The sequence below is a fragment of the Abramis brama genome, assembly GCF_963993115.1.
Source record: "Abramis brama genome assembly, chromosome: 11".
NCBI lineage: Eukaryota > Metazoa > Chordata > Actinopteri > Cypriniformes > Leuciscidae > Abramis > Abramis brama.
The window spans coordinates 21,874,553-21,893,800 of record NC_139973.1 but is presented as its reverse complement, the minus strand read 5'-3'; the positions used below and the strand labels follow the sequence as shown (position 1 = coordinate 21,893,800).

At 35.7% G+C, this 19,248-nt stretch overlaps 1 protein-coding gene across 4 annotated transcripts in view; it reads left to right on the top strand.

The window, feature by feature from the left end:
- Window positions 1-1,052: 1,052 nt before the first annotated feature.
- rab11fip4b (RAB11 family interacting protein 4 (class II) b) overlaps window positions 1,053-19,248 on the top strand; it is a 31,922-nt gene continuing 13,726 nt past the window's right edge. Inside the window, exons 1-7 of one of the 4 annotated variants that reach the window (XM_084129854.1) lie at window positions 1,053-1,135; window positions 1,237-1,360; window positions 10,829-11,045; window positions 11,274-11,462; window positions 13,399-13,527; window positions 16,313-16,348; window positions 18,589-18,688. In XM_084129854.1, coding sequence (XP_083985980.1) covers window positions 1,270-1,360; window positions 10,829-11,045; window positions 11,274-11,462; window positions 13,399-13,527; window positions 16,313-16,348; window positions 18,589-18,688 — 762 coding nt within the window. In that variant the 5' untranslated portion in view covers window positions 1,053-1,135; window positions 1,237-1,269. Of the gene's footprint in view, window positions 1,136-1,233; window positions 1,361-10,828; window positions 11,046-11,273; window positions 11,463-13,398; window positions 13,528-16,312; window positions 16,349-18,588; window positions 18,689-19,248 lie in introns of all 4 variants that reach the window. The other 3 variants (XM_084129856.1, XM_084129857.1, XM_084129855.1) reach the window with 3 other exon arrangements.

Here is a 19,248-nt window from a genome sequence, read left to right as displayed (position 1 = left end):
TTTTAAAAAAGCTAAAATGTGCAAGATAAAATCCAAGGTCAGAGAGTGAAAGAAAATTAACACCATCCGTTCTGTTCCCCTAAATACCAGAAGAAAACTGTCTAAATGAGAGCCATAAAGGTAGTAGTGTGTTTGTTTTGAAACTCCCTCAAGAGGTTTGGCTGAAAGATCTGACTGTGTTTTTGTATGATTTGGGGTCACTTGTATTAATGTGACGCGAAACGGGAAACTGAAGACAGGTTTGTGGATGGTGAAAATTTACCTGAGCTAATGCTAAACACACAGTGAGAAACATGATATGAGGAGACATACAGGAACTGTGAGAATAAAAAGGGTCAGAAGACAAAGTGTTGGGCTTTAGAAATCACAGGTCATTTTGTTAGAATGATCAGAGTGGGAGGAAACGACAGTTCAAGGAAATATAGCATTTAATGCTTTTGTACATATCATTTGTTTCTTGATTAGATTTCAAAGCAGATGTAACAGTAGTTTAAGAGTAGGTTTCACCTCTGGGAGACTGTTGCAAATATAAAAGGTTTTTTTTTTAAGTCTGCAATAGTGCAAAACAACCACACACACACAAATCCAGTTTCATAATGAATCATGCTCAAACACACTCACACAATACAAACTGGTCTAGCAAAGAAGGAAGTGAAATTGTGAGGTTAGGTGCCTTTGTGTGTGGTGTGTTGCAATTAATATAGTCTCCTCCAACTTCCCCTTGTTTTGTGGTGTTACAAATAGTTTGAAAGTAAAAAAAAAAAAAAAGTTTTATTTTCATGTGTTTATTTATTTATGTATTTTTAACTTTAAAACTTGATCTGAAAACAATCCACTTTTTTTTTTTTTTTTAGTTTCTTTAATGTTACAAGTCCCTAAGCCTCTAAACTTTCCATGTAGGCTACTTGCCACAGTGTACCTGCATTATGCAAATGATTTATACAGGAGCCAGTGTGCAGCTTTTTTCAGCTCCACCCACAAGACCTCCCCTGAAACCCGGTTGCCTGGCAACAGCCATAGAGCTTGAGAAGGGGAGAGTAGGAGTGGCTGGAAACACACAACTGCTGTCAGAGCTTCTGTGAGTGTGCAGAGGGAGGGTGTGTGGTCAAGCAAGCAAGCAAACCTGAATTGTGCGGTGTGTTTTCACAAGTTTCAGAAACTATTAGATTAATTCAAGAATTGAGCAGATGAAAATAGTCAGCATAAGGATTCTCTTTCTCTTGTCCTTGGCAGTAGATTACGGATTTTGATACAGAAGCTTACCAGTGGATGAGGCCTCACCTGTTGGATTTGAGTTGGATGACAACAGTGGACTGTGAGGAGTGGAAGAGATCATGGTCCCTCAACTGTGAGAGACAGGGTAAAATTAGCTCTTTTTATTGTGTTTGGCTGGAGAAAAGAAAGGACTTTGAATATGAAGAATTAATGTCAAGGGTTTCAGGTTTGTGTTGCTCACTTAATGATTACATTTACCTGTTCATTTCTCATTTGTGTTACTTCTGACATTCAGTTGTTTTCCCCTTAACCTCATTTTCTCACACTAATATGGCTAGACTGTCTTTTGTTGGTCTCCAAACAGTTCTCTGTTGTACCTGTCTTTCTCTCATTGTTAAACTGTCTGATTGCCCTGCAGTCAGATGATAATGAAATTAGTTGTTAATTGAGGGCAGCTGGCAGTTTGTGTGTTCATAAACCTAAAAGTCATTTTTAGTAGGCTAGCAGACATATTTAATATGTAGTTTAATTTGTTTCACAGTTAGTTGTGACCTTGTCACTTCAAACCACAAATACATAAAAAAAGGAGGAAGAGTGTTTATTAGAAGAATACCATTAGCATATTAAATCATTTCCATATTCCATTAAACCTGGTAAAAGTTAGACAACTGTGAAGTTTTGTATACTATACTCATTGTAATTTCTCAATCTTGTCTTATATTTTTTTTTATTATTATTCTTAATCATATAATTGACAGTAATCATGCTCATGGAACACATAGGTTGGAATGCACCTCATCATGTAGCTAGACATCAAATGTGTTCTGGGTTAATGCTTGAGTATTGTATGATTCAAGTGTCATTGAATGTGGGTGTCAGTTGCTTAACTGAAACCTACAAACAGCATTTTCTTAGAATTGTTGTTGTCTGGTTTATTTAGTTGAAATAAGGGGATGTTTAAACCTGCAGACAGCTATACTGAAAGTAGGCACATTGTTCGAGAAAGATCACCATTACACTGATTTTGGATAACTTTATCATACTGCATTTCTTTTTTAAAATACTGAACTGTTTAAAAAGGATTTAAAAAAATAAACTGGTAATGGAAGTGTGTGTAAATGTGTTTCAGCTATTGTTCCTGCACTGCTGTTCCTATCTATCATCTTGCTGACATTTGTTATGTCACCTGTCTTTCCCCCTACAAACAGTCTCTCTTTTTCTCTCTCCTCGCAATAAGTTTGAGTCTGCTAAATATAGACACAAGAGGACCAGTACATAGTTGCATTTAACTGCTCACTTGTGTTTCACACACTTAATGCATTGTATAAAAATACTCACACACCAGCCTTCATAAAAACCCCTGGAAAGCTGTCAGAATTTTTTTTTTTTCCATTGACCATTATTTAATTGTGAATATGATATTTAACACATACATTTATTTTATATGTATGACATTCTGAGAAGCTTCCTTAAGAAATGTTTGCTTTTCTGGCTTATCTCTCACACAAAACCCCTCGGCTTGAGTTACTGCTTCACCACAGTGCAGGTTTCGATGCACTTTACAAGCTGCACAGCAGAGCGATTTGGTCTGGTAATGCAATCTCGCTCTAAACAAACACACACTATAGGCTATATATTTGTTAACTGGATATTGGCTAAAAAAAACAAAAACTGTACTGTAGCCAGGTGCAATCCATATATATAGTGGGGTGTAACAATATTCAAACCGAGCCGAAAAACCGCGATACACCACCACGGTATGTATCGTGATCCTCTCATGGCATGCGCCCTGCTACCCGTCGCGCCCTGCTACCCGTCAAGCCCTAGCCCATTGTTGAGGTTGTCCTCACTTAACCTTGTCACAAAACAAATTTTTCTTCCTTGACATTTGATTAAAAAGTCATTTTAAAAGTAAGGGGTGTAACGGTACACGTGTTCGTCCCGTGAATTTTTGTGTCTTATGTGTACAAGACGAATACAGCGTTGTAGCCTAACCACCAATAATCGCAATAAGTTCCGTGTTTTGTTACTTTCGATAAGAAACAGTGTCATTTTTCAAATTATGTCAATTTTATCACGAAATTCAACCAATAAATAATGTTTTGACGCTCTTTAATGTGGCGTGACAGATCACTGGCATTTATTTATTTATTTATTTATTTATTTATAATACTTATTATTATTATTATTATTATTATTATTATTATTATAGATACCTCACTTTAAGCAGCAGTGAACGCGATTATCTCTTCCAAATAAACATGAATGAACATCTGAAGGTATGTTGAAAGATACAGTACAACTTACTGAAATGTATTATATCTCGTGTAATCTCTCAATTAGTGTTTCAATGGAAAAATATATGTCATGAAAATGACACCCAGTGTGTAAATGTGGATGTTATTATTTCGACAACAAATTGGAGTAAAAATATATAATTAAATTTAGAAGGTAATGCAAAAAATGCCTTATGTGCAGTTTACATGTTTGCATGCAATTTGTTATTTGAGTGTTGATTATATCTAAAAAATATATAGCAGCTGAATTTAGGCTAATAGTTTGGGCTCTGTTGTTAACCTTTAATATTATAGTAATGTGCATAGTAAGGGCTTCCCTACATAGTTTACAGCATTAGCAGAGATATTTTTTTATCCTTAAACTTATAAACTGAATTCATTTAAAGATAGAGACACAATTTATTCAGTAAACCACTGTTTAATCTGTTTAACCCCCCTCCCCCCTGATCCTAACCTTTGTGTATGTTACACCCCTAATATATAGCATTACACAGAAAGAAACTGTAGGTTTATGATTATTCATTATTCAGATTTCGGGAAGTGAATTGGTCTTGGCAGGGAGTTTTTGCTATTGGCAATACCCTGGTTTGGGCATGTTGTGTATTTCTTTGGATTGCAAAAACTGCAATGCATCTCAGGATAGTGACTCATTGGTTCCTGTGCATCAGCTCGGCCTTGACAGATCTTTTTGTTTTTTCCTGGGTGTGTGTAGGAGGGAAAACTGTCTCCTCAGATGAGTGAGAAATGTGAATCAGTATGATACATTACACTGACTGTAATGTGTAATCATTATGAAATGAAAAATACACTTGTATCTTCAGTTCAGAAACTGTGCTAGTTCCATATTTTTAGTAGGCTATGTAAGATACCATGAGATGGGCCATTTAGTTAAGATGTACATGCAGTAATATTTTTAGACTCTAGATTAAGGCATGTGCACAGATAGACACCAAGTGGTGCTCAAGAAACTGCCCTTTTGGCCTCTGACTAGATAAGTGCACTTTTTGCAAAACAATTTTTTATTATTATTTTATGTTTTAGCTTTTGTTTAAACTTGGCCTGTGGCATCAATTTTCAATTCTCAATCTATTCTCAGCGTGTGTCCGAGAACTTCTTAATAATTCTACAAGACCGCACTCTACAATGACATCCCTTGTCACATATGAGCATATGAGCACATATGAGCATATGAGCACATATGAGCAATTGAATATCAGCACGATTGCAAAATGTGAAATTAATTTTATGCAACAACAGTTCAATAAACAATAAGTTGATTTTATATGAATTTACTATTTTTATACACAACGTTGTAAATTTTGACTGTTTTTGCTCTATTTTGCCAACGAAAATAGTTCCAAACAAAGCAGAAAAGTTGCGTCTCCCAGCAATGCACAGCGTCTTTCATTTGTGAATGATTCACCATTTTTGAACTAACTGGGTGAGTCAGTGATTCAATGACCCATTCATAAAGCCAGGGGACACCTGGGCCCTGTTCCAAATGGCACCCTGAGCACTTGCGGTCTTCCTACGAGTCCGCACATTCGTGACGTAACGCCACTTTCACTGTCGGGAAGAAGTCTGCTGCAGACGCAGAGCTCGCAACAGTGCGGGGCGGGCTCAGCAAAAGTGCGCATCGAGGGCGCATATATTATTGACCTCAAAGGGGGCACTCGTGAGCACCCTTCTTAAACCTAAAATGACAAATGGGACACCCTTTGGTCTCATGGACTTAATGGACATGCACACGGCAGCCATTGGAAGTCCATAAGACCGAAAGTGCATATTAAAGGGGTCATATAATGCCATTTTTGTACAAGCTAATATGATTCTTTAGGGTCTGAATTAAAAGTCTGTAATATACTTTAATTAAAAATTCTCATTAGTATTGTAAGAAAACACTAATTTTACCTGGTCAAAAACAGCTCTGTTTTCAGCACGCCGTTTAAGTGCATGTGTCTTTAAATGATAATGAGCTTTGCTCACCCCGCCCCTCTGTTCTGTGCATACACTGTTTGTAACACAATAACCATAACGCATTGTTCATTATAAACGTGGGATTATGAATTATATTGAGAACGTCGTACATAGAAAACATGCCGTAATGTACCCTGAGTGTAAACAGCCGCATTCATCGTGAAGCGTGCAGCAAGCGATTTGCAAAGATTAATATAATCTGCGTCTTCAGCGGTTCAGATTTAGGAACATCAAAATGACTGCTGTGTTCCTTATTACACCCAAGAACAGAACACCACAATCGCTTAGACGCCATTCTGCTCATAGACAGTGCTCCAGCATATCAACAATGACCGCACAATAATCTCATAACATTATTTAGGTAATTGTAATTACAGTGTAAATAGAATCTGTTAAATGGTAAGATGGATTTTGTTGATTCTGATTCTAAATTTCATTTAGATTGCTTAAGTGAAAAAAGTTGAACAATTAAAAGGTGAACTTAAAAGTTTTACTTTTTTTTTTTTTTTACATTTATTATGAAAAATGCACAAAATTACTATTTCAATTTTTTATATGAAATGTATATTTTCAAAACACGTTTTACTCTAAAACTGCAAGAAAATTAAAGCCATGAGTCTAAAAAAAAAAAAAAAAAAAAAATCTAAATTTAAACTTTTGATTTTGTTTGGGCGCAACACTAAATGTTTCCACTAGATGAAATTCATCTCCCATTCATTTCTAATGTGGTAATATGACCACGAGGATCACAAGTGTAATTCCTACTGTAATTCTCTAGGATCTAGATATTTTAATCAAAGATGAATAACAACTTTTGTAAGACACAATTAGCGTTGAGATGCAGTGTAGTTTAGCTGTGACATCATGCTATACCTCCCATAGGTCACACATAGCATTGTCCAAAGATTTTCTGAGCTTACAGCTGACATATAAGAACATTCCATAGAAATCCTTCAGCTATAGCAACCTCTCCTTCCATTATGTGACAAAAACACCTGAGCCTGTTTTTGACCTAATGGAACAATCATGTTTTGTTCAGAGTCATGTTTTGTTTTTTTGTTTGTTTTTTACTATAAATTTATTTATTTAAAAAAGTATGATTAATATTAGTTTGGTTTGATGGAAACATAATGCGTTCACAGTTTTTAGAATCAGTTTAGAATCTATTTTACTCTGGTGAATATTTGTCATAGTAGATTTTATTTTCTACTTTTTTAACATAACTTAATTCCTTGGCTACCAGAAACCTGCCATTAAACAACCTATTATAAAGCCTATTCATTTATTTCTATTTATACCAAAACAATTATGAAAAAATAATGAAACAGCAGAAATATATCAACCCATTGGGTTGGCCAACTGATGTTGCAATTAAGTTATGTAAGTTTATAACCATTAAAACCCATTTCAATAAAATGTGACTTCCCCCGACCTAATATTTTTGAGAAATAAACTTGTCTTAAAAATGTACCTTCATTATATTATCCTTGTCTAAATACATATAACCTTTTTTGTTTACTTACCTTTTACTTCAGTTTACAGTAGCAAATACTGTATATGGCAACATATGTTCATATTAGAATATTTCTACAATGCTGTTATAATCCAGGGAAGTTATTCTAAAACTAAATTAAGTTATGATAGCTAATTGCAACAATAATTTTTTACAGTGCATTTGTGTAATTAAACATTTGACACAAAACCTCATAAGTTCTTGAGATATGGTGACTGTGTAAACTAATGATCTTAGCCAAGAGTGTATGCACTGTAGTGCTGTTGCATTTGACGCGTTTGACTTGCTTTGATTCACAATGTGCCTTTAGTGAGTAAAGCAGCCTCGTGAGGATTGCTAAATTCTCTTCATAGTGAGCAGTTAAATAGAGCTTATGATTATAAGTTGTTAATAAGATGGAAATGAGAACAGGGCCCTAGGGCTCTTCAGTTCAAGGGCGAACATGAGACGTCACACTCCAAAAAGCGTCTAGGAGACCCTGATGTACGCCATTGATTCTGTAGTTGCCTTTAGTTGCACCCATTCTGCCCTGGGGAAGGATCATATTTTTTTAATTTCTCCTTGGTGATATTGCATGAGTTTACCTTCCTAGATTCTGTTTTTGTAGTTCATGTAATTACCTGACTAAACCAGTTTGTTGTTTTGGGATCAGTGTTTCACAAAACGGATCGAGACTTCTCCAAGAATGATGTAAGAGGCAGGTGGAGAGGTTTGTCATATAAGCTTACTCTTCCTACTCGTATTTCATCCTAGTATTGTGTTTGAATCCGCACTGTTACAAATTTTTTTTTTCTGTTCACTTCAGCTTCAAGTCATTTCATAAATGGGGCACCGCTTGCTTTCTGTCTAAAATAGCCCCTATACTTACTGTACATGTGCAGCAAGCCTCATTTAGTTTAGCTCACTGTACTCATGAAACAGCTGCCTACAGTGGCCTTGAAACCCATTAAAGTATTATATTTTGGCTGCTGGGTGGTAAGTTTGTGTCTTCATAATGCATCTGTGGAAAACTCACAAGTCCTTAACTAGACAGTCAGTCATTGCTATTTCACAATTTCTCAGTCCTTAACAACGTTGTGTTTGTGTTGAAAATAGCTTTAGATATTGTACTCAATGACAGCTGGGAAAGATGATAAAAGATGTCGAAGTGGCCAACATATTAGTGTGTCCATGATAAAGAAAAAGAAAAATCTTTTTTAACTTACAAACACGTTTCACATTTCTAGAAATGTACCTATTTATTCATGTTGGTTTTACATGGTTTTGTATTTTTATTATATAATTTAATAAACAAGTTTATTGGCTCTAAAAAAAAATGTAATGTGGTTTTACAAAGTAAAAAGATTTTACATCAACATTTTTTTTTTTTTATTAGTCTATAGTTTATTTATTTATAACCTGAAATAATCTTGCTTTATCAAAAAAAGTAAAATTATGTGATATTTCAAGATAATGACCTTGACACACAGTCATGTCTGTTTTATGGTTTTGTTTTGTTTTTCAGCAGCTTCATTATATATATATATATATATATATATATATTTTATTTATTTTTTTTTACTCTTTCTTATGTTTTTCTTTTTCTTAGGATATCAGGATAGTTGCATCAACCTGACATTTGAGTGCCAACTCTAAAAACGAGTGTCTTGTCTTTTTATTATTATTATCAACTTCAACAGAAAAAAAAAAAATGTAAAACTCATCATTGACCCCTGTGCTGTAATAAATTGATTTTTATCAAGAGATCCTCCTGATGTCAGAGCCAATATCCTCGTGGGCAGCTCTCCGACATGTGTGGTTGCACTTCAGGCACTTCTTTTCTTGTCTTTTTTTAAAGAGATACTCCTGATCATTCATATGTTTATTGTTTTCATCCTGTCATGGTTATTTGAAGTGGCCTAATGCTCTGTTTACCAACTGGTTTCAGTTGAACAAAGAAAACAGCAGAAAGTTTAACATAAATCTGCATCATAACCTGCACAACTGTTAATTGTGTAAAGTCATGTCAGGTCTCAGAAGTTCATAAATAACATGTTTTCAGACAGCATTTCAGACCTTTCCAGTTTCATGTATGGCATATTGTCTGTTACATATTGTCCAGTACAGTACCTGGAAACTGAAAAGTTTTCTCAACATCTGAAAAATACACCCATCCTACTTTATTTTTTAATATTCTTTTATAGAGACCATTATGTAATGCTATCCTAAAGGGGCATTGCACTGTGAAATTTGAATTTAACAGCTTTTGCCAGGCAAGCACTGAACTTTTGTGCATTTTTCACAAATGCATATTAATGCTTTCAGAGTTTTAGACGGTTCACTTTCTAGCTTTACGAATGGATGTTGCTATCCTTTATGTAAGAGCTTCCTGCAGGGCTTTGAATGTTATGTTTCACGCTGCGGCGTGTTGTGTGCATTTATAATCGGGTGCTCAAATATGGGTAACCATACTCTGCTTAGACAGTCAATGATCATATTGTGGAGGAGGAGATCTATTCACAAATAGAAGAGCACATAATTACCTCAGTTTTGTGACCTGATTTGATTTTGTCCTTTGCAACGAAATGTGAGAGAGTATGAAAGAAAAAATGCTTTGTGTGTCTGTAGGACCACTCGCTGATCAAACACCCTGATCACACATACTGGCATTTTGTATCCCTACCCCCTCATGTTCAGCACAGCAGAATACTAAAAAGCACTTTTTTTCCTTCTCACACATTCACACCCACCTGCTGTGTGATCAACTTACAAAAGTGACTGTTAGTTGTAGAGCCAGTTTTGTAAACCACAGAAGCAGTGTCTGATTGATTAAAAATTGGGAAGAGAATGCTTTATGCTTTCCCAGTTCTGTCCATTCTTCTGTAAATGCCAAGCAGAATGCAAAGAGGTAACATGGGTTTCTACACAATTTTAGCCAGTAGCTGTGATGAAACTTTTGTGTTTTCTTTTTGTGGTCCTATCATGGCTGGCTATGTAAATATTCCTTTCTAAGTTTTTAATATAGGAGCATTTAATATTATTTCTGATAAAAACTTAACTAAATCTAATTAAAGTCATTGAATCCAATAAAAAAAATTTTTTTTTTAGATTTATTACATTTATATGGTGTAAATAAAAGTTTTTCAAAACTATGTGAAACTAACATGAACACACTAAGATGTTAGACTAACATCTAACATGTACATTGCTAAGAATTTTGCACATGTATTTAACACTTGATTTTAAAAAGATTTTTGCTGTTGTTACTCAAACGGTATGCCTCCAGTCACAAATATCACTAATATATAGCTGCACCATTCAGATAAACTGTTAGTGTCCATGATCTCTGCAGAGACACCAAAATATTTTTGTGGTTAGATAAATGCAGTTGTCACTCACAGAATTTTTTGGATAAACTTTTTTTGGAAATACTTTATTTCGACAGTCCACTTTAAACATTCTACTGACCATAAGTAACTTTGCAACTACATGTCAACTACCAGTCATTAGAGTCATTATCTGCTAACACTGCCCGTCCCCCAAAATGGCCGCCCACTTTGTGGGTCCCAGTGGTCCCCCAACAGACATCCTACTGAATATAAGTAACATTGCAAGTCAACTTATTCTACTAACACTAACCCTAATCTAATAGTCTACTCTATTAAGTTTCTTTTAGTTAGTAAAATGTCTATAGAGGACTTTGGAAATTAAGTGTAACCGAGATTTTATCTCTGACAGACATCAATGAGTCTGTGATATTTTCAGAATGGTTTCTGTTCTTATGTAACCCTAGTTAGGTGTGGTGCTGTGACTATTCTAACAGTTTAATCTCTTTTGCTTTTGACAGAACAATCAGGACAGGCCGGGCTACAGTCATCAATGTCCATCCAGGAGTGCCTAGATGGCCCAATGCTTGAGGATGAGGAGGGTGAGGAACGCAGAGGGGTGGAGAGAGAGTCAGACAGAGACAGTGCAGTAGACAGTGCTCCGTCATCTGTGATATCAGATGGAGGGAGAACTGGAGAAAAAGAGGAAGGGATTGGGCTTTGCCTCCCAGGAGAAAAGTGAGTGCTTTTATTTTCGTTTACTTTTTATTATCATTTTCTCTCTCTCTCTCTCTCTCTCTCTCTCTCTCTCTCTCTCTCTCTGTATGTATGTATGTGTGTATAAGGCTGAATATATTGATTTGTAAAGGAATGCGTGAATGGAATAATAATTGCTTTCTTAAGTGGGGAAAAAAAAATCTACAGACAAAGCATAAAGCGCACAAAAAAAATCTCTCATTGCTGCAGGTTTAGTCAGATGTGTAATCGCTCCGAGACTTCTGATCAATCTACACATTCATCTGCCTCATTAAATGAGGAGCAGTTTGAGGACTATGGAGAAGGAGAGGATGGAGAATACACTGCTAGCAACCCCTGTCCAGATGATGAGATCCGCATTAATGGATGCTCAGATCTGGGCTCCTCTGTTTCCTCCAGGTAAGTGTGTGTCTATGTGTGTGTTTCTCTCTCTGACTGCCCCTAGGTCTGTTTTCAGAGGGATTTACTTTAAAATGAAAGAATAATTAGTTAAGAAATCCAGATATCAGTCTTCATTACACAGGATTTCTTTCAGTAACTGTATTAGTGTATAGAACGGTCTGACTGTGGGAAACTTCCTCACTCAAACAGCACTATGATGCTTTTTAGTCCTGACGTACACTATCCAAAATGGTTTTATTTATTTTTTAGCACAGAGTAAAAAAGAAAGTAGAATAATATTATTTTAATAATATTATTTTAATAATAAAAGGGGAAACATTTTACCCTTCCTGTCTGTTCAGCCATTATGTCTATTTTTTTAACATGTAAGGAAGTAGATGTTTGTTTGTAGAATATATTAAATGAAATGTAGTAAATATCAAATTAAAGAGAATCTGTGGATTTTTAAAATGCATGTTCTGTCATCTAATATGCACTAATCTGATTGCAAATCAAGTTATAACCCAAAATAAAAATTTAGATTTTTCTATCTTTGGAAGTTTGGAACAACTCACTGTAGGTGTTGTTGTTTCCGTCCGCCTGTTGATGGAAACAACAACAGCTACAGTGAGTTGTTCAAAATCTTTCTTTTTAGTAAACTCTGTGCACACAAACAATGTTCTCAATGCTCGAGTTCATGTGTAGAGCCCCTGGTGATACTTCGAGCAAAGTTTCATGTTGTGTCGAGCCTTCTTAGTGTTTTTAAAATAGCAATTTTGATGCTAACATAGTCTTGCCCCTAGCACTCCCATTCAAAAGGCAATTTGACCGAAAACGAAAATACTGTCAAATTCAAAAGTGGCGTTTACATTCTAATTATGCTTTTAAACGAAAGTTTGCCTCGGTTAGATTAACAAAAAGACCCTAGGTTGCATTTTGGCGAGAGTTACGCTTTAATGCTAATCGGTGAAGTATCCCTTTAATGGTACAAGACATTAGGAAAATATGAGATACAGATGTGCCGTCATCACATTACATTGCTAAAATAATATTGCTTTGAATAAATAAATCAAATAGTATAAAATACATTTCAGAAAAAGTTTTTCTCAATCTTTTCCACTGGTCAAATAGTATTTTTAATTCTTTAAATATTTTTAATGGAAACAGATAGGCCTTATTGTGCATTATTGATCATTATTTGCGCGGAAGTATTTTCTAAGACCATAAGTTCTGCTATTATTATGCGCTAAGCAATCCTCGCTGTAGTTAAAACATTAAAACACAGCATGCCACAGGAAAAGTGTTCAAAAGCGTCACATCCACTACAAATATTTCTATATTAGAATAGAATTTTTTTTTGTAACTTCTCGGTAATGATTTAATGTAATTTAAGTGCTTAACTCCATTAATGAGAATGGCATATTTAATCTAAATATGTATATAAAATGTAAAACATATTTAAATTATTATTTTATTTATTTAAACTATTATTGTGAACATGCACTGTATTTATGATTAGGACTCATAATGAAGATTTAAAGTGGTTTTCCTTTATCTGCTGTCAGTCCCTCAGCTCACCATCGGTGTCGCCAAACTGCTCCGTCTCCAAAATGTTCGTACGAATGGGTCAGAGTTAGCGTGCATGTGCGCAAATTTTCCCTGTCAAGATTTCCCGTTTTGTGCGTACGCAGTGGTTATAAATGAGCCCCCAGAACGATGTTAAGAATAAATTCATGTTCGTGTAAACGTGTTGTGAATCAGGCCGAGATTTTTCATGAGAAGTTCTCCTGTGCGTAAAAATAAGAAATAATCCACGCAATTATTAGTGAATGAGACTCAATAGTTCTTTAGAAATATACTTGACTATACTTATACTTATACTTGACATGATGCTTCCATTGGGGAGAACATTGCATTTATGTTCTTATTTTGACCTTCACTCTCACCCATCCAGTGCTGGTCAGACTCCTCGCAAGATGCGCCACGCTGGTGAACAGATGGACGTGTTTTGCTCTCAGTGCTGTAAGAGGGTCAGTCTGCTCAATGACCTGGAGAATAGGCTGAAAAACCTCAAAACCAACAGGTACAACATTGACTACAGTTTATTCTTTCTTTGTTATGAAAGATATGAAATACTTTTTCATCCAGGGGGGGTTGTCATACACTGGTTGTGCACTCATCCTAAGGAAGACTTGGGATTAGAGTTAGCTCTTTGAAACTAAAGTTTAGTGGTTATGGACTTGTCTAGTTTCTCTTCAGTAATGTAAAAGGAGTGACCCCTCACATCTGGGAAATAAGCTTTTAGTGGCCTGGAATACACATTAGAGGCTCTCTGGGAGGATTAGAAGTTATTTGTTCTTCATTCTCTTCCCGGGGTCACAATAGACAATATTAAAGTGACAGGGTGATAGAAGCAGGGTTTTCCTCTAGGAGTTAATGTCAGTATATGAGGGCTCTGATATCTTGCTGCAGTCTCTCTGCACCACTAATGATTCGCTCTCTTTTCCATACATCATCCAGCCCACCACTTTAGTGCCCATTAGAGCTTTATTAGCACCTGCACACATCCACACTTTAATCTTTTCTTATTTTCTTATTTTACACGCATTCTTATTTTGCCGTCTCTCGGTGTCTCTTCTTCTTTTTCACTCGCATCAATAACAACACATGAACAAACTTGCAAGCCTTTGGATTCTGATGATTTGTTGAGAATCCGGAGATACAACCAGATCTTCTCTCTTCTTTTCTTCATTACTGCTGGTTTCAAAGATTGTGAGTGAGTTTACTTTAACATTTTTCTCTTTTGAGGGGGCTTTAATTAGCCACTCATATCTTAGCCTTTCAAAATAAAAGATGAAATAGGAATTAGATCAGATGGAACATGTTGTTCATGTTGTTTTGGGAAGAGGGCATCAGATAGAAGGGGAAGAAAGAGAAAAAGACAAGATGGGTGGAGGGATAGAGAGGAGGAATGAAAGCTAAATGCTCTGTCAGCAGACTGCTTCAAGAAATGCATTAGTTCACACCTCATTCTGTCACTGCTGGAAAAAGGCGGTCGGCAATAAATCTATGTGTGTGTGTATGAACCAGAGAGAGTTTAATGAATTGTAGTATGTGCTATACCGTATACATTTCTAATTCTTTGAAAACTCTATTTAAAGACTTTTTGTGAGCATTGGTAAGGTTGGAGGTATCTGAACTCGTGTCAAGGCTGACACTATATTCAAATATGTTGTGGGTGAGCCTGCGTTAAGTGCAATGTCCAAAAATGGAATAAAACCTATGACACTTTCCACTGATAAGGTACAATTTGGTGTCCCATAATTTTTTTTAAAAGTCCACAAATCCCATGTTTTTGTTTTGAGATCTATTAAAGGCAGGGTTGGCAGTTAAAAAAAAAAAAAAAAAAAAAAAATTCAATTTTTTTTTAAACTTTATTTATATACCAATACATAATTAAAATGTAAGTATACTCTGAAAAAGAGAGTATAAAAACCGAGTGTCTGTAGTCCTCTCAGGGTGCAATAAACACAAGCTACTTATTCCATTCACTCCCACCCCCTCCCTGCTGGGCTCCTTCCAAAGCCACACCCCCAAAACACATGAACGCGTGATGCCGACCGCTCAGCTGCCAGCTGGAGGACGCGTTTACCAGCGCTGAGCGGAGAGGAGCGCAGTGCATGTAGTGACATCATGTCAGAATCACATGTAATAAAATACCTACCTTTATCATTATTAATATTAACAACTAACATGGCTGTTAGTACTCACTATCAAGCTAGAATATCGATACTGGTAAAGTTTAAAATATATTGAGTTTGATTCGGTAACGAGCTAAAAACAGGTTGCATTGATACACGTTTTCCCATTACCATCAGTTACACTGTGATGAAGGTGAATTTCGTGTAAGATTCATAACATATACAGTGTTTTGCATGTAAGAGCTTCCACGATGAAAGAACTGTTGGCTCTGATGAGGACTAACGTTACACTCAAGTAGCCTACCTTTCTACCTTACTAGTTCCTTTTTTTTTGCCTTGTTTGCCTTCACTGACTGTATATGCAGGCACTGGGAATTTTCACTGCTCTTTCTCTGCCATAATTGTGATTCTTCCTAGCTTCCGTGCCTCTCTCCGTGCCTCTTCGCCTCCTCTAGTCAAACGGGTGCGCGCATGTGGGCAGCTCCTGTAGCAGTAGGGGTGGTAGCCATGGTAGCGAGGGAGAGTGACAGTCGCCCAGCCAATCATTTCATTCGTTCCGAATGGAAATAAGTAGCTGTGTTTATTGCGCCCTGAGAGGACTACAGACACTCGATTTATTTATACTCTCTTTTTCAGAGTACTTATATTTTAATTATGTTTTGGTATATAAAGAAAGTTTAAACAAATTTTGAAAAAAAAAATTGAAAAAAACTGCCGACCCTGCCTTTAACTAGCATGTCTGTATTTTGATCTGTCCCACATCAGAGCACTTGACCATCTTGACTCTATATTATAATTGAAATCATATGCAATGTGTTTAATTACTATTCAATTATTTGTTGTACAAATCTATTTTTGTGTATTTTTCATTAGAAAGAAAGTAATGTTTAACTGATTTAATAGAAAGTAACATAATTTGGGAAGAAGTAAATCTTTAACAATGATTTTCTTAATTTTTACACAATTGTAGCATTGGCTGCTTTCAAACATTCAATTATGTTATTATTAAAAAATTATGCAAGCCAATCCTCATATGTACATATATGGTGTTTTACTGAACAGTTGTTAAAAACAGAAGAAAAAAAGTTTTCATCAGTATCAAACTGAGACTTATACTATGTTTAATCTATCTATCTTTTTTTTTCTTTTTTTTTTCTTTTCTTTTAGCCCAAACAGAAAGATCTCCAGCACTGCATTTGGAAGGTAGGTCACTCCATATCACTCTGCTCAGTGTTTGTTTGTGTAGTCTATGCTGCTGTTAATCATTATTGTGTTTCCATCTCCCTCACTGATATGACTGTGTTATGTGAATTTGTGGAAGTCATATCATCAATATTAATCTGGCAGGCTAAATATTTAATCACAAGGTGAAGACAATTTGGGGAGGGAAGATGAAAATATGAACATGTCAATTCGAATCAAATTTTTTTAAATGATTTTAGTGAAATTGTAGACTCCAAAGTTAAGTAAACTGAAGATTTCACAATAGAGGAAATAAAAAAACAGAGCCGTGGAGGATTGCATTTATATGTGCTCCAGACCAGTATCTGCAAAGATTTTTGGTATAATGTACCCCAACAACCCCTCAGTAAAGTCACACCAAATCAGAAATTTGTTCCTCATATCAACACAAAGTATAGGGTGAAATCCGTTATTTGTGATAATTAGAACAATGTCTGTGACAAAGTTAGGGTTATATTAAGCTATAGTTAATTATTGCATATATGTATATATATCCTATAAATATTAAGTATCAATAATATATATCATCAATGTATGCATACATTTTTAGTCAAAATCAAAAGTCAAGTCAAGAATATATAGATTTTGACCGAAAATGTATGCACCTCTTGATGGAAATAACATCACAACATTTATTTCCATCAAGAGGTGAATACATTTTTGGTCAAGGTCTTGTATTGACAATGCAAGAGTCAAACACTCTGTAAAGTTTACACTCCAGCACATCTCAAAGACTTACAAAGAATTTAAGGTCTGGACTCAGAGGTGCCAATTCATGCGTGAAGACAATTCTTCATGCTCCCTCCCAACCATTCTTTCACAATTTGAACCTGATGAATCTTGGTTTTGTCATCCTGGATTATTGGCCATGATGTGTCTTCCTACATGGTTGTTTAAGAAATAAAAAGCTACACACTCCATCATTTAGGGTTAGAAGAACTGTTCCCAAACATATAACATACTAGAAACATAATAATAACTGCAATAATTTTAAGTATTTGCCTATGTAAATCCACACAGGGATTTTTTTTTTTTTTTTATTTTTTTTTTGGGGGGGCCGGACTGTGTGTGTATATGTATGTATATGTGATGCAAATATATATATATATATATATATATATATATATATATATATGCATTATATGTGTACACACACACACACACACACACACACACACACACACATATATATATATATTTGCATTATATATGTGTATACACACACACACACACACACACACACACACACACACACACACACACACACACACATATATATATATATATATATATATATTTGCATTATATGTGTACACACACACACACACACACACACAGATATATATATATATAGACAGTTCTCTTGTGTTTAATTGTAAGAATCTGATCAAATGTTGTGTGGGAGTGTAAACGCTGGGTGGCAAAAATTGTGTGGGTGAATGGCAGTTTTTCTTGTCCCTTTGGCAACCAGTCTCAAATCACAGTGACAAGATGAAAATGGCCTTCCACAGCTGACCTGAGTGCAAGAGAGAGAGGGAAAGCAGAGCTAGAGAGGGAGAGACCAAAGTGTGTAATTTGTATAATGTATTTTCATGTGTGAAGTCATTGCGTTAACGATAATGACAGAAATAAAACAAAGTGGCAACCAAGACCTGACTCTGCAGAAGTGTGAATGTGTATTTGTGTACACACAAGTTAACGGCTCTCAGAGCCTAATGTAAGTGGGACAAGAGAATAGTCTTCATGCCTGCGCATGCGCATGTGTCTTTTAGACGAGTACTTTTTGGTTCTGTGTGGGTGGGTGGACTGGATCGGGCACTGCTCCAGCTCTCATAATGCTTCTGCTGGTCAGTGCCTTCTCTCGCTTGTAACCGTAGTGCTCCTAAAGATGCACAGGCATTGAATGTAGATTCATAGAATGGATGGGTGCAGTGATGCAGTGTGGGTAGCGTAGTTTGCAAGTAATTGATGCTGCAGTGTAGTCCAATCCATCCATAGAACTGAGCAGAGAGGTAAGTGGGACGTTCCTCTTGCAAAATTTAGCTGTCAGCATGGGATCTGAATGCTGAGGGTACACAAAATGAACTGGTGTTTTGTGTGATAAATCAAAATATAATTGCCTTATGTCTTATTGCGATGCATGATAGTATTCTATGATTAAATTGTTCCTGTTTTTGTGTGTGTGCATGCGGGTCCAACAGGCAGCTGCTCCACAACAGTAACCTCAGCAGTAGTCACGGCAGCACAGAGGATTTGTTCAATGACAGCATTGACTCCTGTGAACTAGACATTACTGAGAAGGTAAAATCCCCTCACAGCACACTCATCTACTTCCCGATCATAGTCCTGTGAAAACCTCATCACCAATGCAGACTATCTTTGGAGTGTCTTTTTAAACGCATGCTTAGTACTGATCTCTGCTCAGGAAATCACATCCGTATATGTATAAGCTTCTTAATGCAGGGGGTCAAATGGGTCCAGATGATGCTGATACTTAAATTGGATTTTGTCTGTATCTGGGTTTTTCTTCAACTTTATGCACTTTTATGTCCCATGGATTGATTTAATTAACACATTTCAGACTTTTCTTTTTGTTGCCAAAACATTGTTTTTTTTCTTCTGCTTTTCAATTGCGTTTATGTGCATAAATGTTTAATATTTCATATAAATTTATTTTATTTGTGAAGTAATCAATTTAAAACTATTTGTAAATAAATATTTTATTTTAAAGTATGCACACATTACCGTTCACTGAAGACTGTTCCTACGCGACGCTATAGTTTTAACAGTGAAAAAATGCCTGGTAAAATGTAAGTATATAAACGTTTAATATTTGACAACTGTTTTGAATTGAAAATATG